This window comes from Leucoraja erinacea, chromosome 20 (assembly GCF_028641065.1).
Source record: "Leucoraja erinacea ecotype New England chromosome 20, Leri_hhj_1, whole genome shotgun sequence".
Lineage (NCBI taxonomy): Eukaryota > Metazoa > Chordata > Chondrichthyes > Rajiformes > Rajidae > Leucoraja > Leucoraja erinaceus.
The window spans coordinates 8,146,142-8,167,709 of NC_073396.1; the positions used below are offsets into that span (position 1 = coordinate 8,146,142).

General features: G+C 45.0%; 1 protein-coding gene across 3 annotated transcripts in view; it reads right to left on the bottom strand.

Annotated features, from left to right (window-relative positions):
• Nucleotides 1–21,222, bottom strand: part of metrn (meteorin, glial cell differentiation regulator) — a 63,034-nt gene extending 41,812 nt beyond the window's left edge. For 2 of the 3 annotated variants that reach the window (XM_055651152.1, XM_055651151.1), the window contains exons 1-3: nucleotides 20,899–21,222; nucleotides 17,277–17,728; nucleotides 1,215–1,274 (exon numbers count right to left, since the gene is read on the bottom strand). In XM_055651152.1, coding sequence (XP_055507127.1) covers nucleotides 1,215–1,274; nucleotides 17,277–17,728; nucleotides 20,899–20,999 — 613 coding nt within the window. In that variant the 5' untranslated portion in view covers nucleotides 21,000–21,222. The remainder of the gene's footprint in view (nucleotides 1–1,214; nucleotides 1,275–17,276; nucleotides 17,729–20,898) is intronic. The other variant, XM_055651150.1, reaches the window with a different exon arrangement.
• Nucleotides 21,223–21,568: the final 346 nt, after the last annotated feature.

Below are 21,568 nucleotides of genomic sequence, written 5' to 3' on the forward strand. Positions count from 1 at the left end.
ATTTTAGAGATACAGCGTGAAAACAGGCCCATCAGAAAACAGCTGACCAACGATCGCCCAGACACTAGTTCTATCCCGCACACTAGCGGCAATTTACAGGGTCCAATTAACCTACGAACCTGCACGTCTTTGGAGTGTGGGAGGAAACCGGAGCACCCGGAGAAAGCCCACAGGTCACAGGGAGAACGTGCAAACTAGGTACAGACAGCACTAGTTGTCAGGATCGAACCCAGGTCTCCGGCGCTGTGAGGCAGCAACTCTACCGCTGCGCCACCGTGCCTCATCATCATTTGTCAAGTGTCAATTTGGATGTTCATTCTGGTCACGGTGAAAGTATTCAACTTCAATGGCAGCCATTTTCCTGACATCTCATGGACTGACTGAACTGTAAATGTGAAATCTAAATATGGTGATTTTTTTTCCAGAACCCATTACATTTTTTACGAAATCACAAATAAATGAATGCCATAATTATTGAAATTAATTAACATCCACCCCAGTCTAAGGAAGGATCCTGACTCAAAATGTCACCTATCCTTTTGCTCCAGAGATGCTGCCTGACCCTGCGAGTTACTCCAGTACTGCGTCTATTCATCCCACAATTTTGCATTGCAATTTCTATTTTGACAATAAAAAGACCTATAAACAGGATAGGACGCCAAATTCTGGCAGTTCTGATGAAACAGAAATCATTCAGGTCAAGGACACATCAATGAATTGTCTTTACAATATATTGTACACCCCCCTATCTTGAAGTCCCAGCTCCACAGAAGAGCATGTATACAAAAGTGCCGGAGAAACTCAGCGGGTGCAGCAGCATCTATGGAGCGAAGGAAATGGGCAACGTTTCGGGACGAAACCCTTCTTCAGACGGATGTAGGGCACATTGCTCACAGCAGAGCACATTGCCAGTTAGACATGAAGAAAGATAGAAATTGGAGAGTGACAATGATTGAAAAGGAAACAAAACATTGGTAAACATAAGAGCTAGACAAAAGTGCTGGAGAAACTCAGCAGGTGAGGCAGCATCTATGAAGCGAAGGAATAGTTGACGTTTTGGGTCGAGACCCTTCTTCTCAACCTGAAACGTCACCTATTCCTTCGCTCCACAGATGCTGCCTCACCTGCTGAGTTTCCCCAGCATTTTTGTCTACCTTCGATTTTTCCAGCATCTGCAGTTCTTTCTTAAACATTGGTAAACATAAGTCACTTACCGAAATCACTTGTGCAGACTGCCATGAGGACTTCTGTATCATTGCATGGCCTACATGCTCCTGGAACCAAAACAAAGCAGCACCTTTAGTTTCTTGACTGTATTAGTTATTCAACAATAATAATAATAATAATAATAATAATTTTATTTATAGAGCACTTTAAAAACAAACATAGCTGCAACAAAGTGCTGTACATCACTAATCATTGACAAAAAAGTTAACACACACCAAAAATAACAATCAAAAGAAATAGTAGGAAAAGACATGTAAAATAAAGAAACATCAAAAACACCACAAACAGAAGCAAAGCCTCAGGCATGGTCAAAAGCCAGGGAGTGCAAATGCGTTTTAACACTGGATTTGAAGATGGACAGTGAGGGGGCCTGTCTGATGTGCAATAGATACAACTTCCAGTGTAAAATGACTAATCATCACCATTCCTTTCTTTCATTGAAGAGACCGCCCCCCAAGAGGCGTGGCGCGTGGATTGGAACGCGACTTGCAGCAGCACATAGCAATGGAACAATGGTGGGGGACATCAACAAATACGCTTGGCCAAGCCGGCCCTGTAACACCACCAGGACAACGGGTCTTCATGGTCAGGTTTACGAGGATGTTGCCAGGACTCGATGGCCTGAGCTGCAGGGAGCGGTTGAGCACGCTAGGACTCCATCCTTGGAGCGCAGTAGGATGAGGGCTGATCTTATAGAGGTGCACAAAATCATGAGAGGAATAGATCGGGTAGACGCACAGAGTCTCTTGACCAGAGTTGGGGAATCGAGAACCAGAGGACATACTGTAAGCTTAAGGTGAGGGAGGAAAGATTTAATAGGAACCTAAGGGGTAACTTGTTTACACAAAGGGTGGTGGGTGTATGGAACAAGCTGCCGGACGAGCTAGTTGTGGCACATACTAATGCAATGTTTAAAAAACATTTAGACAGATACATGGATAAGACAGGTTTAGAGGGATTTGGGGCAAACACAGGCAGATGGGACATGTTGATAGGTGTGGACAAGTTGGGCCGAAGAGCCCGTTTCCACACTGTATGACTGTGAACTCTCCACCTATAACAACCATGACAAGAAAATGGCACCAAATCTAGCGTCTGTATACTGTCTGTGTAGTAACTTCTATACACTTGTACTGTATGTGAAATTCTTATTTAAGATGTATCTAAGTGCTTATGTATAGTGAGACTTGTGCTGAACAATGCACCAAAATGAATGTAACTGAAACCAAATACAAGTGACATGCAAAGTACCATGCTTTCTCCCCCTTTCCCCTCACCTTCCCAGCTCTCCCAACAGTCCACTGTCTCTGCCTCTTCCTTTCTTCTTCCCCTCCACCCCCACCTCAGTCTGAAGAAGGGTCTCGACCCGAAACGTCGCCCATTTCCTTCGCTCCATAGGTGCTGCTGCACCTGCTGAGTTTCTCCAGCATTTTTGTCTACCTTCGATTTTCCAGCACCTGCAGTTCCTTCTTAAACATTGAACCATTGAAGGTGTGAATTTCTGCAGGGATATGGTTACATGGGCCCCCCTTCAATTACTTAACTAATGTAACATTTGACAAAGTAAAATATTAACTATTGCATGACAACAGCCGATGATTATTTAATATCTGCACACAACTCATTAGGAATTGGAAACAGGAATGTAAGCTCTCTGTTGATTAAGAGATGGCAACCAGATTTGCACCTTCTGATGAAGGGTCTTGACCCGAAACGTCACCCATTCCTTCTCTCCAGAGATGCTGCCTGTCCCGCTGAGTTACTCCAGCATTTTGTGTTTGTCTTTTGCACTTTCCAACGTCCTTTCCCTCAACTTCAACATAAGTAAGTAAGTTTATTGGCCAAGTATTCACATACAAGGAATTTGCCTTGGTGCTCCGCCCACAAGTAACAACATGACATACAGTGACAGTTACGAATGACTCAGAAAACACTACACATCAATAAGAAATTACACAAGGTGTGAGATGGGCCGACAATATCCTATTACCCATTTTCATCCAACAATAAAGAACTGGATAGAGCAGATGTGGAGAGGATGGTTCCACCAGTGGGAGAGTCTAGGACCATAGCCTCAGAATATAAGGACTTACTTTTAGAAAGGAGATAAGGAGATGAGGATGAATTTCTTTATTTAGAGTGGTGAATCTGTGGAATTCATTGGAGGCCAAGTCACTGGATATATTTAAGGTTCTTGACTAGTTAAGAGTGTCTGGAGTTATGGGGGAAAAGTCTGGAGAATAGGGCAGAGGGAACATTTTTCACACAGAGAGTGGTGAATCTCTGGAACTCTCTGCCACAGAGGGTAGTTGAGGCCAGTTCATTGGCTATATTTAAGAGGGAGTTAGATGTGGCCCTTGTGGCTAAGGGGATCAGGGGGTATGGAGAGAAGGCAGGTACGGGATACTGAGTTGGATGATCAGCCATGATCATATTGAATGGCGGTGCAGGCTCGAAGGGCCGAATGGCCTACTCCTGCACCTAATTTCTATGTTTCTATGAAAGATAAATCAGCCATGATTGAATGGCAGAGTAGACTTGATGGGCCAAATGGCCTAATTCTGCTCCCAGAACTTATGAATATAAGAGTTAAAATCATCTGCAAATACATGAATTAAGGTTTGTAAAGTTGAAGTAAGCAAGGCCTTAATTTGTCAAATTTTTGGAAAGCACTTTGCTGAAAACATGCAATCTCCTTGTCAACTGATGGGTTTTGTTTAATCATCTCTGGTGAACAAAACATGGCAGTACAATAAAGCCTATTCACAAACACCCTAATTTCAACATGCATGCTTTCCCCAAGTAGTTTTTCTGTTCAATAAAGCTTCACTTATTCCCAGAGCAGAAAACCACAGCTTGAGGTACTTCAGTGACAAGGCTTTCTGTATAATACTTGATGCGAAAATAGTTTAAAACCCTGTTCAATTACACACAGTCACAATGTTGTAAAGCCACTAACGCAGGCAGACCCATTGGGACAATCGTTCTATCTTACTGAGGAATACATGGTCACAAATGTGTAAAGTCACCATATAGAACAAACCACAAGCCACAAATAGCCGTTAATGTCAAAACTGGGTCATATTGGAGCTTTTTTATAAGCTCAGAAGTGATAGAAGCAGAATTAGGCCATTCGGCCCATCAGGTCTACTCTGCCATTCAATCATGGGCTGTGGGGCCAAGCCAGTGGATATTTTTAAGGCAGAGATAGACAAATTCTTGATTAGAACTAGTGTCAAAGGTTATGGGGAGAAGGCAGGAAAATGGGATTGTGAGGCAGAGATCAGCCACGATTGAATGGCAGAGCAGACACGATGGGACGAATGGCCTAATTCTACTCCTGTAACTTGTGAATCAAACTAAATGAACACACAGTGCGAGGGTGTTCACGATGAACATTTTGAGAATATTGTGAGTACAGTCAATGAATTCCAGCCTCAGCGATTTGCCCCCATCACTGTTTTAATAGTTAAATGTGTTCGGAATTAAACAGACTGTGTCCTTCATGGCCCAACAACCACAAATAGTTTGTTTAGGGTTGGGGAAGTGCAAACTGTTTTAGTGTCCAGCCTCCCCTTCAGACACCTCCTGCTTTGCCTCCAGCTGCACTTTACGACCTCACCATAACTTCTCAGACCTGCAGTGTGATGGATGGCTTAAGTAGTCTGTGCAGGGCTGACGTAAGCAACAGGGGGTCACTTAACCTGCAGGCAAACTGTGCCTTTCTAATACGATGTTTTCAAAAATTCCACCACATAAGCTTGAGGTGAAGAATCTTGAAAAATGCGGTGCATCAGGTAGCCTATGCACTGTTGACGGCTCGATTGTAATCATGTATAGTCTTTTCACTGATGGACACAAAAAGCTGGAGTAACTCAGCGGGCCAGGCACCATCTCTGGAGAAAATGAACTAGGTTATGTTTCGGGTCGAGACCCTTCTTCAGACAGAGTCAGGGTAAAGGGAAACAAGAGATACAGACGGTGATATAGAACAAATGAATGAATGATGTGCAAAGACATAACAATGAGAAAGGAAACAGGCCAGGGACTCAACCCGAAACGTCACCTATTCCTTTTCTCCAGAGATGCTATGCTGCCTGACCCGCGGAGTTACTCCAACTTCGTGTGTCTTTCTTAGTCTTTCCGCTGACTGGATATCATGCCGCAAAAAAGGCTTTTCACTGTACCTCAGTACACATGACAATAAAATAAACTAATCTTTGAAAGGGCTGGAGCTTTAACATTCATTACTACAATAGGAATTGTCTGAGGCATTTTAAAAAGGAGAAAAATCTGAGATATTGCATTGCATTTACAGTTACTAAATACATCAAAGGGCTGGCTTTTATTGGCAGAAGAATTTAAGGGCCTCAAAGAACATCTTCAGTCCAATGGAATTTTTGCATCGAGGGTTATGGGAAGAATGAGGTTGAGGGAAAGATAGATCAGTCATGATTCAATGGTGGAGGGTTCTTGATGGGCCGAATGGCCCAATACTGCTCCTATGACGTGAATTTTAGACTTTACCTTAGACTTTAGCATTTAGTGATAGAGTGGTGGAAACAGGCCCTTCGGCCCAACGAGTCCACGCCGACCATCGATCACCCCGTACACTAACTAGGGAACATTTTCCAACCTACCAAAGCTAATTAACCCACAAACCTGTAACGTCTTTAGAGTGGGGGAGGAAACATGAGCACCGTGAGGAAACATATGCTGTCACGGGGCGAATGTACAAACTCCATACAGACAGCACCCGTAGTCAGGATTGAACCCGGGTCTCTGGTGCCGATGGCAGCAACTCTACCGTTGTGCCACTCTGCAACTTACAGGCCCAAAAATTAAATTAAAAAAAAGTTACCCAGCCTTAAGCCCATTCCCAGCACCATCTGTTATCCAGCAGGCAGGCCCCAACTCTCAGCTGCACATCTAAGTATTTTTAAGTGCTGTGAGAGCTTCTGCTTTGACCACCCTTTCAAGCAGTGAGATCCTGACTGGCAGCACCATTTAGAGACCCTATCATCTCTCCTCTCTCTACCAATGACCTAAGAACTATGCTTCACTGGCTTTAATGCTGTTGGCAAGGGAAATACGTCCCTTGCACTTTATTCTATCCAAACCACAGTTTTTATACAACTCAATTAACTCCCACGTTCAAAATAACCCCAAGTGTTTCCTCCAAAACCATAATTTTCCAGCCCTGGGAACATACTCAAATCTGGTGTAGACACACGGAACAGCAGATGCTGGTTTACTATTTTGTTTTGAAAAGGACACAAGGTACTGGAGTAACTCAACGGGTCGGGCAGCATCACTGGAGAACATGAATATGCTACGTTTAGGGTCGGGACCTTTCTTCAGTCTGGTGGTGCTGGACGCTTTTTGAATCTGAAGAAGGGTCCTGACCCGAAACGTCGCCTATTCATGTCCCCCCCGAGATGCTGCCTGACCGATTGAGATATTGCAGGACTTTGCATCCTTTTATTTATAAAATCTACTGTGCAGGCAGAAGTACAAGTTGATCTACCCTACAATGTATTGTCTAGAACTGCACAATTTTCAACTATTCACAGTTCCAGCATGGATTTATTCCATTTTGCCTATTTTCTGCCCAAATGAACCACAATATAAAGCCTTCCCCACCCCCTCATTGTGAACTATATGGTCGTCCTTTTTTTTTGTTTATTTTATTAGAAGTTAATACAGTACAAAACAGTACAGTGGAACCTAATTTTAGATGCCATTCTATGTACAACCTCTAGTTTTATGTTATGAGAAGGAAGTAAGCAAGACAAGAAAAAGAAAACAATAGAAAGAGGAAAAAGTGGAACAATAGATGGTAGAGAGTAGAAAAACGTGAAGTGTGTATATAAAAAAGAAAAAAGAAAAAGAAAAAGTGGAAAGTAGAAATAGAAGAGAAGGCCCCTTAAAAGAGAATTTTTCAAACCTGTATTCGGAGATGTAGATCTATCCGCGTCATGAACTGAAATGGTCGTTCTTGTGTGTCATTATCTCAAAGGCTCATATTTTCATCTTTCAATTTAGCAAATTTCTTTGGTCAGGCCACATTTGGAATATTGTAAGCAATTCTGGCCACCATATCTGAGCCAGCACGTGCTGGCTCTGGAGAGGGTTCTGAGGAGGTTTACAAGAATGATCCTAGGAATGAGTAAGTTAACACAAGATGATTGTTTTTCTTTAGCCAGAGGGTGGTGAATCTGTGGAATGTCTTGCCACAGAAGGCTGTGGAAGCCAAGTCAGTGGATATATTTAAGGCAGAGATAGATAGATTCTTGATTAGTACGGGTGTCAGGGGTTATTGGGAGAAGGCAGGAGAATGGGATTAGGAGGGCGAGATAGATCGGCCATGTTTGAATGGCAGAGTAGACTTGACGGGCCGAATGGCCTAAATCTGCTCCTATCACTTATGATCTTATGAACTTCTAGTACCTTAGTGTGTGCAGTTCCTCCAATTTATTAATGTTATTTATTGGATATTAAAATACATCGGATAAAAGACATCACCAGCTGCAATACAAGGAATGATGCCCAAGATAGACAAAAAGCTGGAGTAAAAAGCTGGAATCAGTCTGAAGAAAGGTCTCGACCCGAAACGTCACCCATTCCTTCACTCCAGAGATGCTGCCTGTCCTGCTGAGTTACCCCAGTTTTTTGTGTCTATCTTTGGTTTAAACCAGCATCTGCAGTTCCTTCTTGCACAAGGAATGATGTCCATAACGACAGCCACAGCACTAGTGTGTGGAGCTTACTGAAAACCATGATCACGGTAGGATTACGTACACAGGGTTTCTACAGCATTGTAGTCTATGATGGGGCAGTGGGGCTGAGAATGCATAGGCCAAGTTAGCCCTGGATCCCAGCTGTTTAAATGGCTTGGAGTGTCACACCTGCCCTGGCTAAATGAGCAGGTACATGGACAATTAACAGATTAGCAGCGTGTTGCAAATTGGGTCGGGACCTATAAAACTTTACAATGCAAATAAAATTACTGTTATTAGAGGACAAAACCAGGGGTTCCACAGATGCAAATAAAAGCACATTTAACATCTATTCCTTTAATAGGAGCATGGATGGGTGAGCAATTAACCAGAGTGCAAGTAAGATGAGAATGATGTAATGAGCCTATATTGGTATGTATTTCATTGGCCAAAATCTTAGTTCACTAGCAAGGGTTTTAATAAGCCAACTCTATCCTTTTCCTCCAGTAATGCTGCCTGACCCCCCGAGTTACTCCAGCCCTTTGTGTCTATCCTCACCTCCACCCCATTGCGGACAATGGAATTTGTCCATGGAACTGGTGCACTACGATGCCGAGAACTATATTCTGGTTTCTTATGTATATGAAGGAACTGCAGATGCTGGTTTAAACCAAAGATGGACACACAATGCTGGAGTAACTCAGCGGGACAGGCAGCATCTCTAGAGAGAAGGAATGGGTGATATTTCAGGTCGAGACCCTTCTTCAGACTGATTCTGAAGAAGGGTCTCAACCCAAAACGTGACCTATTCCTTCTCTCCAGAGATGCTGCCTGTCCCGCTGAGTTACTCCAGCAATGTGTGTGTCTATTTCTGCTTTCTTATCCTTTGCTCTACCTAGTGTACCTTAGTTTGACGTGATTGTATTTATTTATGTATGATATTATCTGATCTGATCTGACGGCGTGCAAAACAAAGCTTTTCACTGTACCTCGGTACATGCGGCAATAATAAAACTATCCTAATAATGTTCATCGATGTCAAGTTATACACTTTGGGTGGAAACAGAATGGTATTATGTTAGACTAGGATGTATTGATGTACTGGAGACTGGAGTGTTATAGAAAACAAACACACGGCAGTTAAAAGTGGTAGAATGTAATAGAAAGTAAACTGCAGAGGCTGGTCTATACCAAAGAGACACAAAACGCTGGAGTAACTCAGCGGGTCAGGCAGCATCTCTGGAGGAAATGGATAGATGGTGTTTCGGGTCTGCCGAAAGATCCTGACCCAAACCATCCATGTTCTCCAGAGATGCTGCCTGACCTGCTAGGCTACTCCAGCACTTTGTGCCTTTGAATGATGAAGGTCTGAAGAAGTGTCCCGACCTGAAACATCATCTATCCATTTTCTCCAGAGATGCTGCCTGACCCTGCGAGTTAACAACAGCATTTGCACCGAGAGGAGTCGAGTTGAGGAGTAAGGACGAGAGAGTTGCTACAAGTGTGCATGGCCAAGGTGCAACCATACTGGGGTACCCTGTGTAGTTTTTGTTTGCCAATATCCAAAACATGTTAGAGCTGAACTCCCTCAATACCAAAGACAGACACAAAATGCTGGAGTAACTCAGTGGGACAGGCAGCATCACTGGAGAGAAGGAATGGGTGACGTTTCGGGTCGAGACAACTCTCATCGAGACATCTCCTCCTACTTGTCCTTGGACCAAGATCCCTTTAAAAAAAAAAAAAATTATATAATACAACATCCTCCCTCAATGCCAAGTAAAGTTCACCAGACCGATTCCTGGGATGATGAGACTGCCATTTAGAAAGAGATTAAGTTAAATAAGTTTGCATTCACCTAAGTTTTGAACAATGCAGGAGACCTAATTGAAACTTTAAATGTTGACAGGGCTGGACATAGTAGAAGCAAGGATAATCATTCCCCTGGCTGGAGGTTTAAAATGAGGGGGTCGCAATCACAATCTCAAGTTACGGGGCAGGAGATTTAAGATTGTGAACAGGAGAAATGTCTTCACTTACAGGGTGGTAAACAAGTGGAATTCAATCCCACAGATTCTGTGGAGGCCGGGTTGCTCATTATACAAGGCATGAAGGGTTGGAAGGAGAAGGAGTTATTGTAGATTGGTGACTTAGTGTGATGTAGTGCTTTATTATTCGAAGCTCCACCTGCTACCACACCATTCATGTGCTGCCAGTCAGTACTGCTGCACAGTAGAATTACCATGCTAGAATTAACTGTGTTGTATGCATTACTCAATAAATACAGTTGTACCAGATCAGTGAGTATGTTTGATTCACTCAACATGGTGTCAGACGTGGTCAACCCACTCCACGTTTAAGTATATCGGTTTTTATTTTATTCCCAGTGTTTTATTTCACCCGTTTTGTCCCTTTTCTCGTTTCACTGTGGCCATCTCATTCTGTACACCTGATCCTCTGATTTCTTTTTACTGCATTTACAAAGGTGGTTAGACATGATCGTACTGAATGGCAAGGCAAGTTTGCTGGGCTGATAGACCAGGCAGTCTTGTCTGCAGCCTGTTGTAGGGGTGGGGAAGGAAGCAGACGAGCTGGCCCTGCTCGTCCCCCCACAGACCAGGGGCCGTAGAGGAGGGAGCCAGCGATGACAGACACGAGGAGCAAGGCCGGAGGGGAGAGGGAACCACGGTCTGGCCTTCTCGCCCTCAAGATCGGCTGCGGGAGGCATCCCCGGGACACAAAAGTGGACGGAGAGGGACGCGAGTCCGCCGGACAATGCAGGCCTCCAAGGGGAGATAATGGCTGGAGGCCCTGCAGCAACCTGGGACTCGCCTGGATCGGGTACCCCTCATGGGACACAGAGCATGGGATGGACTTTGAAAACGGCACCAAAACTTGGTGCCTCTTGCATGTGGTCTCAGGGGACTAGTTCTGTACACTTTGATAATCGGGGATTACGCTTATGTATGGCAATGCAATACTGAACTGCATGCAAAAAAAAAACAAATTCACTGTGGGTTATGTTTCAGCTCGAGAGCATTACATCTGTTGTTGCACCAAATATTGAGAAGTTTCAATATAACTTTATATTCAAGTGACATTAGCAATCACCAAGAAACTTATGCATTGTGGAATAGTTTAATTTGCTATTTCTCCCCTCACTCCATCAATTCAAGCAGAGTGCAGTTCAATCAAAACCCTGCAGCACAAAAATCAGCCTCGGGGTTTATTTTACTGTGTAGGAAGGAACTGCAGATGCTGGTTTATACCGAAGATGGGACACAAAATGCTGGAGTAACTCAGCGGGTCAGGCAGCATCTCTGGAGAAAAAGAAGAGGCGAGATTCGGGTCAGAAGAACCCTTCTTCAGACTGAAGAAACGTCACCCATCTTCGGTGTAAACCAGCATCAGCAGTGACTTCTTACACGAATAAATGCAAAATGGATTAAGTAACCATGTTTAACTGCTGCTCGCCACTGAACTACACTGACAAATACACAGGCCAACAAAACACACCCATGATATGGATTGCTATTCCCTCTGACCAGATGAAGGGCGGCACTGTTAGCGCAGCGGTAGAGTTGCTGCCTTACAGCGCCAGAGACCTGGGTTCGATCCTGACTACGGGTGCTGTCTGTACAGAGTTTGTACTTTCTCCCCGTGACCTGCATGGGTTTTCCCTCAGAGATCTTTTGTTTCCTTCCACACTCCAAAGACGTGCAGGTTTGTAGGTTAATTGGCTTGGTAAAAATGTTTTTTAAAAATTGTGCCTAGTGCGTGTGGAGTAGTGTTTGTGTGCAGGGATCGCTGGTGGGTGTGGACTCGGTGGGCTGAAGGGCCTGTTTCTGCGCTGTATCTCTAAACTAAACTAAAATCTGTCAAAAAAGAAACATTTGAACAGAATCTCTATATTTACAAAGTTGCTTATCACCAGATTAAACCGCCTCTACCAAGTGTTGCAAACTGTTGTTGTGTTACACATACTGTGTATGTGACACGGGTCCGCATGTGTGGTACAGTTTCTAGCTGCCATGTAACACAACGCCTCCAGGTAACAATAGACAGGTGGCTTAGATTTTACTCTTTTGTCCCGTGCTTTGATGTTGCCCCTTTCAAAGTATAAACCTCGGCTTCAGAAACTCACGGATGTGAAAGCAGGGACCCGCGGTCCTTTTCTTCGCTAAATATGACACTTAACTAACATTAAAAGATACAATGATTGTTTTGTGAGGAGTTCTGAGATCGTCAATCAAAATGAGCTGTGGCTTCCCCAAGGATACCAGACTTTTTAAATTGTATTTAAAAAGAGATATTAATGAACAGTTATAAAAATTGTGCAGACTGTCAACTTTTAATCACCCGTCGTAGACTTTATGAGGTCACTTAAGTTAAAGCTAGTGTTTATCTTTTTATTCCCCCATGTTCCAAATCCAGACTGCACCAGATGGGCTGTTAAAGGGTCTATTCTTCTCATAACAATAGAAACAAACCAAAACTTCATATCCAAGAGGAACTAGCTTCACTTCTGAAAGAAATTACATCTATAAATCTACATAACAGATTGCTCAATCAAACAACAAATCTGCTCTTTGCAAAGTCTTGTTCTCTTTAAAAAAAACACCATGTGCGTTGTTCTGGCCATGTCGTCGCCGCCTTGCGAAGTTATAACTGCACTTTTTTTCCCCCCAGAAATTGGATTTTCTGCTTTATACATTTGATAAAAATTTGCAACCCGCGCGCAGCCACAATCATTGCAGCTCAGCTGTGAGGTTTTAAAGAGCAGAAATCCCAAGAAAAGGAGGAATTTGGATGTAACACATGCTTAGCATTGTTAAAGACAAATGAACCATGGACTGAACGTTAACATTGCTCCCACTAGAGTGAAATGGAGACTTTAGTTTCTCCCCCCCCCCCCCCTAAACAAAACCTTGGGAGGTGAAAGAGAACGCTATTGAACAGTTGAACTAAAGGATGCAGAGGTTTTACATTTGAAAACACAAAAGCTCTATTCATTATTGGACAAATGTGGAGATTGGTTATACAAGTGGTAGCTTAAACTTTAGTGAGCAGAGGTGCATTACTCAAACTTATTTCACCAGTGCAGTGGCATCATGTAACTCAACGGCTAAAGCTCTTCTCAGCAAAGTTAGGGTTTTGCACCAATCCGCATGCAAATCTCCAAAGAGAAAGGGACAATATGTGCGAATGGTTTTTACATCCTGCAGGAGATGTGACATGAATTTTAACAGAGGTCGGCAAAACTGCTTTTCATGCCCACCGAGTGTTTTTAAATGAAACGTTACTATGTCACGGTTGTTCTCCTTCCACAGTATAAAGCTATTTGTAAAATAGCTCTTAATCAGGCACCTTGCAGAATCCCAAAATATCACATTGACAGATTTCCCCCTTATTTTACCAGTTCCCTCCTCAAAAGATACCCCACCTAACAATCTACCTTTCGTAATGCTGCAGATGCTGTTTTTTCCCCAAAAGGACGCCAAGTGCTGGAGTAACTCAGCTGGTCAGGCAGCATCTCCTGGAGAACATGGGCCGGTGACATTTCCGATCGTGACGCTTCTTTAGGAGGAAGGATTCTTCTGAAGAAGGGTCCCGGCGCAAAACTTCACCTATCCATGTTCTCAAGAGATGCAGCTTGACCCGTTGAGTTACTCCAGCACTTTGTGTCCTTTTTATAATTCCATGTGTAGGAAAGAACTGCAGATGCTGGTTTGAACCAGAGAGACACAAAAAGTTGGTGTAACTTATCGGAACAGGCAGCAGCATCTCTGGAGAGAAGGAATGGGCGACATTTCGGGTTGAGACTTCATAAATCCATGTTGACTTTGTCTAACATCATGAGCAGTAGATAAGTTTGTTTGATGATCTTTGTGCCATTTTGTCACTGCCAGAAGCATGGCCACTTGTGTACTGCCTAGGTGAGGTCTGCTGTATCATTCTACCAAGTTGTATGCAAAACAAAGCACTTTACTGTACCTAGCCACATGTGACAATAATGTATCATTGAATCAACTAACCTAATATTAAACAAAATAGAAAATGCTGGAAAAAACTCAGATCAAACAGCATATGTGGAAAGAAAAATAGTAAGTGTGGCCTCTTCTAAGCAGGCAGAAGAAAAGTATTTAATTTCCATGTTCGCTGTTATTTATTCTCTGGTTTCGGACTGCAGTAGATGTTTAAGAAAGAACTGCAGATGCTGGTAAAATCAGAGGTAGACACAAAATGCTGGAGAAACTCAGCAGGTGAGGCAGCATCTATGGAGAGAAGGGATTGACGATATTTCAGGTCGAGACCCTGTAGTTGACTTCGCTAATCACAGATGCTTTTACAGTTCCTTTTTATATTCCTTGCAGGTTTCTCAACATCACTTACTTTTTTTCTCTCTCCACAAATACTACGTGAGCTGCTGAAGATTTCCACTAGTCTGTTTACATTCATGTTTAGCCTCATTGTTTCTCCGCACATTCATTTAACTGATGAAACCATTTCCATGCCATTGATTAGTTTAGTGATACAGGGCGTGAACAGGCCCTTCGGCCCACCGAGTCCGTGTCGACCAGCAATCCCCGCACATTAACGCAATCCTACACACACTGGGGACAATTTACACATACATCAAGCCAATTAACCTGCACACCTGCATGTCTTTGGAGCGTGGGAGGAAACTGAAGAACCCAGGGAAAACCCACGCGGTCATGGGGAGAACGTGCAAACTCCGTACAGACAGCACCTATAGTCGGGATCGATCCCGGGTCTCCGGCGCTGCAAGGCATCAACTCTCCCACTGCCAACGTGCTGCCCTCAATGATCAAAGCCCCATCCAAATCTCTGCACTAATCTATTAATAAAGTCCTCTTGCTCTGGAACGCATGCAGTCGAAAGATCAATTTGATTATTCTCCATTTCCCACTCATCCCCATCTTCCCAGCTGTTAGTAGGCAACTGAACCATGCTCTCACTACCCAGAGAGTGGCCCTGACCTCCCATCTACCTCACTGGCGATTTTCAAACTCGCTTTAATCAGACTTTTATCTTGCACTAAACGTTGTACACTTGACCTCGTCTCTGTCCACTGTGGATGGGTTTATTGTAACCATGTGTAGTCTTTTCACCGACTGGATAGCAACAAAAAGCTTTTCACTGTACCTCATTACACATGATAATAAGAAACTACAAGGTATTTGGTTGCAATATTGTTGGGCGCTATGTTACCACTTTTGAGGCGACATATCTGAATTTAACAAATCATCTCTCACAACTCACAGACCAACTCTTGTTTGGGGCTACTGTGTACACAGCTATAATTTAAACCTTTTATGCCTCATACTTCAGCCTATAATGATATTTAAGTTATTCACAAATTCTGGGCAAACTACGGATTAGTTTAAAACATGTTGTTATAAGTTCATGTCATAGGTGCAGTTGCAGGCTATTCGGCCCATGGAGTCTACTCCACCATTCAAACACGGCTGATTTAGCTTTCCTTCTCGACCTCATTCTCCTACCTTCTCCCCACGACTCCCGGCACCCTTATCAATTACCTGTCAATTTCCACCTTAAAAATACCCATAGTGTACTCTTGACTGAACTGGGCCAATTTCCCAATAATTCTTTTTGCGAAAGATAAGACACAAAATGTTGGGGAAACTCGAAGGTAGACAAAAGTGCTGGAGAAACTCAGCGGGTGCAGCAGCATCTATGGAGCGAAGGGAATAGGCAACGTTTCGGGCCCGAAACGTTGCCTATTCCCTTCGCTCCATAGATGCTGCTGCACCTGCTGAGTTTCTCCAGCACTTTTGTCTACCTTCGAGATTCCCCAGCATCTGCAGTTTCTTCTTAAATGCTGGGGAAACACAGCGGGTCGGGCAGCATCTCTCGAGAAAAGGAATAGGTGACGTTTCGGGTGGGAACCCTTTGTTCAGACCCCAATGTCATCACCTCACCTTTATGCAAGGGACAATGTACACCAGCCAGTTAACCTACTGACCTGCATATCTTTTTTTTTTGGGGGGGGGGGGGGGGGGGGGGCAAGTGAAGGGGCAACCAGAGGACCCAGAGGAATCCCACATGGTCACAAACTCCACACAGATAATACCTAAAGTCAGGACTGAACTGGGTCTCCAGTGCTGTGAGGCAGAGACTCTACATGTTGCGCCACTGTGTGCTGTTGTTGATTAGCGTTAAGCTCCCAACTTAAATTTTGGAAATTTTGGAAAAACTAAGGCCAGGCTGAATCTACGAATGTGGGAGGAATCCGGAGCACGCAGAGAAAATCCACGCAGTCACAGAGAAAATGTACAAACTACATACAGACAGCAACCGTAGTCAGGATTGAACCGGGGTCTCTGGAGCTGTGAGGCAGCAGCTTGGCCACTGTGCCCCCCTTGGGCACCAAGTTACTGTTTTACCTCAATTGCAACATTGTCTACATCAATTGCAAATCATGTACTGTATCATTTTTCTGCTGACTGGATAGCATGCAGCAAAAACCTTTTCCCACTGTATCTTTGACAGTAAATCAACAAACTATATGTGTAGCACGGAACTGCAGATGCTGGTTTACGCCAAAGATCGGCACAAAATGCTGGAGTAACTCCACTGGTCAGAAGCATCTCTGGAGAAAAGGGAATAGGTGACATTTCAGGTTGAGACCCAAAACATCACCTATTCCTTTTCTCCAGAGATGCTGCCTGACCTGCTGAGTTACTCCAGCATTTAGTGTCTATCTCAACCAAAGTACGATGGACAGAGGTGATGGAAATTAAGTGAACTACAAGCCCAGGAGATAATGCAGAACATTCACCTTCTACAATTTCACCAGCACAACGCCACTGGAATCTGAACATCCTCTGTGGAGGTTGACAGTTTTATAGATAAAAAGCATGGAGTGATTTCATCCCCTGCCTCCTTATGAAACGGCAGGACTTCAGCAAAATGTTAATGACAGAATAGATGCCTGGAGCCCCTTGCCCAGAGTAGGGGAATCGATGAAAAGAGGACATGGATTCAAGGTGAAGGGGAAAAGATTGAATAACAAACTGAGGGGTAACTTGTTCACACAAAGGGGTAGTGAGTGTGTGGAACAAGCTGCCAGAGGAGGTGGGCGAGGCAGGGACTTTCCCAACCTTTAAGAACCAGTTAGACAGGTGCATGGATAGGACAGGTTTGGAGGGATATGGACCAAGCTCAGGCAGGTGGGACTAGTGTAGCTAGGACATGTTGGCCTATTTCCACACTCTATGACCCAGACCCAAAACGACTACTGATATCCGTCCAGCACGTCCCTACTTGAAAGCGAAGGCTCCTTACTTTCCATCTGTTGTGGGAGCAGTGCTCCAGTCCCCCAGTCGCCGCGGAGATCGTACTTAAAAGCGGCAATGCGACGGCTGATGTCCCGGTGCAGTGTAGACTGGATAAAGAGCGCCACCCTCTCGCCGGGCAGGCGGCTGAAACAGTGGACCTTGGGCTCCCTCCCCGTCTCTTCCTCCAGCCCAGCTCCTTCTCCCTGCTCGTCCCGAAGCACCAGTTGCAACTCGGTCCCCTGCTCCAAGTAGACCTGGGCCCCGCGGAAGCTCTCCGCCGGCTTGATGCACACCGTGATGCGGCCCGAACCCCCTGGGCTGGCCGGGCCGACGGGCCGCCGTGGCAGGCGGGGAGAGAGGCTCAGTCTCAGCGCTCCGACCGGGTACAACCACTCCACTTCACCTTCGGCACAGTGCAGGAAGATCTGCTCCACGCTGCCCGGCTCTTGCGATAGACCACTGCGCCAGAAACACAAACACGTTAATGACACAACTGGTTTTGCACAAATACTGTGGTTATTAATTGATTTAACTTTCATTAACATTTATCTATCTATCTATCTATCTATCTATCTATCTATCTATCTATCTATCTATCTATCTATCTATCTATCTATCTATCTATCTATCTATCTATCTCACAGTGGGTGGTGGGTGTATGGAACAAGCTGCCAGAGGTAGTTGAGGCTGGGACTATCCCAACGGTGAATAAACATGTGCATGGATAGGACAGGTTTGGAGGGATATGGAGGCAGGTGGGTCTGGTGTAGCTGGGACATGTTGGCTGGTGTGGGCAAGTTGGGCCGAAGGGCCTGTTTCCACGCTCTGTCACTCGATTACAGGTCTGTTAAGCTGCTACAAGTCAGAATAATCCACTGTGTGAAGGAACTGCAGATGCTGGTTTGAACCGGATAGACACGAAATGCTGGAGTAACTCAGCGGGACAGGCAGCGTCATTGGAGAGAAGGAATGGGTGACGTTTCGGGTCGAGCATTTTGTGTCTATCTACGAGAAATAACAAGGTTGTTCTACTTGGAGCGGCATAGACTTGATGGGCGGAATGGCCTCTGAACTTAATAATTCTGACCCCCTCACCCACGAGTTTAGTTTAGTTTAGAGATGCAGCGCGGAAAGGCCCTTCGGCCCACCGAGTCCGCACCGACCAGCGATCCCCGCACACTGACACTGTCCTACACACACTAGGGACAATTTCCATTTGCACCGAGCCAATTAGCCTACAGACCTGTACGTCTGTGGAGCGTGGGAGGAAACCGCAGGTCACGGGGAGAACGTTCGGGCAATCTCGGCACAAACAGCACCCGGGGTCGGGATCGAACCCGCGTCTCTGGCGCTGAAAAGCAGCAACTCTACCGTTGCGCCACCGTGCCGAGTTGATAACGTCCAATCATGGAAGAATTATTTGACCCTCGGCCCAAACAACAATCGAAATCTCTGATGATACAAATATTCGATTGCACCTGCCAACATGAGCGATACAAACACGAAATATGTTCACGTCTCATTCAGTCCACCAGCTATTCCGCAGTCTAGGTTATGGGATCTTTCCTCTTTGGAAAGGCTCTTGGAAAGTAGCCTGGAGCAACTAAAACAAGTTTCATCCCCTGACGTACGCAGTTCACAGCGGGTCTGTTGACCAACGAAAGCCCGGGCAACTCAAGTCAAACCGTTACATAGAATAAGCAATGTAGCAAAGATAGACACAAAGTTCTGGCGTAACTCAGCGGGACAGGCAGCATCTCTGGAGAAAAAGAGTGGGGGACGTTTCTTCAGACCGAAGAAGGGTATCCACCCGAAACGTCACCCATTCCTTCCCTCCAGAAATGCTGCCTGACTCGCTGAGTTACTCCAGCATTTTTGTGTCTATCTTCGGTGTAAACCAGTATTCTTCTGAACTTGTAGTCGGCAGACTGGGCAGTACTCTGCATATCGCCAACTTGAATGTGTAGTAACAGCATACTAACGTGCTGTTAGTGACCCCCTTAAAACTGTCTAATGAAGGTGATTTGACTATCTTGTTGTTTAGTTTATAGAAACATAGAAAATAGGTGCAGGAGGAGGTCATTCGGCCCTTTGAGCTAGCTCCGCCATTCCATTGTGATCATGTCTGATCGTCCCATATCAATAACCCGTGCCTGCCTTTTCCCCATATCCCTTGACTCCACTAGCCCCTAAAGCTCTATCTAACTCTGCAGTTAGGTTCTGCAGTTTATTCTAACATTTGCAGTTCCTCCCTACATAATAAAGTATCGCCCCGCGGGCTGTAATCTTTGTCCTCTGCTCTAGTTAACCCGATACCCAAGTGCTTACATGCCCTACCTCCCTCCTGCTGCCAAAACACCATCCTCCGCAGAAAAGATATTCCCCCACGAAATACAATAAGAATTAAGTGGGGACTCAGTCCCACGCTCGGGGGAGGGGGCAGATTGCATGGGATTCCGCTGCCGTCCAGCGCATCGCTGAACTTAATGCCACGGGACAATTGTAACAATAAGTGTGCGCGCCAAATATAACAAAGGGGTCCCATTTAATACAACGCGGGGCTCCGCCACAAATGACCGTAAACAATCATCCCACACACGCGAAACAAAGACGCCCTCGTCCCCAGATGAAAGTATGAACGTTCCAGATGCGATTTTTAAACGAGTCAGTCGGTCATAAGAACATAAAAGTGATTGGAGCAGAATTAGGCCATTCGGCCCATCAAGTCTACTCCGCCATTCAATCATGGCTGATCCATCTCTCCCTCATAACCCCATTCTCTCCATAACCCCTGACACCCGTATGGGTCCAGTTTATGGCGACGATGGTCAAACAGCACAGGGATCCGGTAAGCTGGGAATGTGGGGCGAGAACTCTGATATTGCGTTTTAATAGGGACCAGGCAACATCTGATACAAGCCAGGCAGATGTGAGTTTCCCTGGTGGGTTTCATCAGGTCGGTGGGACTGACGGGCAGAGGTTTGCCACAGACATACACGAAACATTCAGAAAACCTGGCAGCAGACGATCCTCTCCTGGTGTCTTCAGGCCAAAACAAAACTCTCGAGGGTGTTCATAAGTGATCGGAGCAGGATTTTGACCATTTGGCCCATCCAGCCTATTCCGCTATTCAGTCGTGGCTGACCTATCTTTCCCTCTCAACCCCATTCTCCTGCCTTCTCCCCATAACCCCTGACTCCCTTAGTAATCAACACTGTCCGCAGCCTTCCTCGCGGAACATTCATTCTTCGTCAACAAAAACCGTTACAAACTCAGTGCAATAGAAACATAAACTGCTGATGTTCGTTTATATCAAAGATAGACACAAAATGCTGGAGTAACTCAGCGGGTCATGCAGCGTCTCTGTAGACCATGGACAGGTGACGTTTCGGGCCGGGACCCTTCTTCAAACAAACTCACTGCTTTGTAAAATGATTTACAAACACGAAACACCGCGAATGTGGTGCAGAATGTTACCCCGGTAGGCAGAGGGCGCAATTTCTAAAGAACTTTAAAGTAACTTTTGTCCCATTTGCGACTGCTGACGAATAGTTCCAATAAAATCGAGTTTTAAAAAACAAAAAAAAAGCTGATTCACAGCGCAGTAAGTAAATAAAATAGCCCCATACCTTCCTTTCCAATTGCATTGGTCCACAGAGTAATTGGAATATCCCGTCTTCAAGAGGGATAGTAGAAAAGTCCAAAGTGCAAAAGGAGTGATCCAAGGCATCTTGAAGCCCAGAGAGAGACGTAATCCCGATTTAAACAGCTGGACAACTTGATACAGGTAATAAGCGGGGAGAAATGCCGTGGAGCCCGCAGCAAAGGGCAGGCATACTTGGTATTCCGCGGGACATGTAACCCGTCCCGACGCTATCTCCTTGCCTGGGACTCAACCTCTGTAACACTCACATACTTACACTGACCGCACTGCGCCTCCGGTTAACTTTTGTTCCAGAGCCCGGACCTTCCCGGCCAATCAACCCGCAAAGGTGGCCGCTCTCTCCTCGCCCACAGCCAATTAGCTGGTTCCCAACTTCTACCCGAGTCACGCCTCTACACATGACGCCCCCCCGCCCCCCCGCCCCCCCGGCTAGCGCTCTCATGCTTCATTAAAAGGGCAATGTCAGCGAACGAACACCCTCCTGTTGTCCTTCCCTTTAAAGCATTGCCCACTTAAGAAAAAGCATTTCCTAAATATTTAATATTTCTTTAAAATAAGCATTTAGACACCATGTAAGTTCATAAGTTTTGCCTTTTGCATTGTTATTGTTTGTTTTATGTGTATGCATTTTGTGT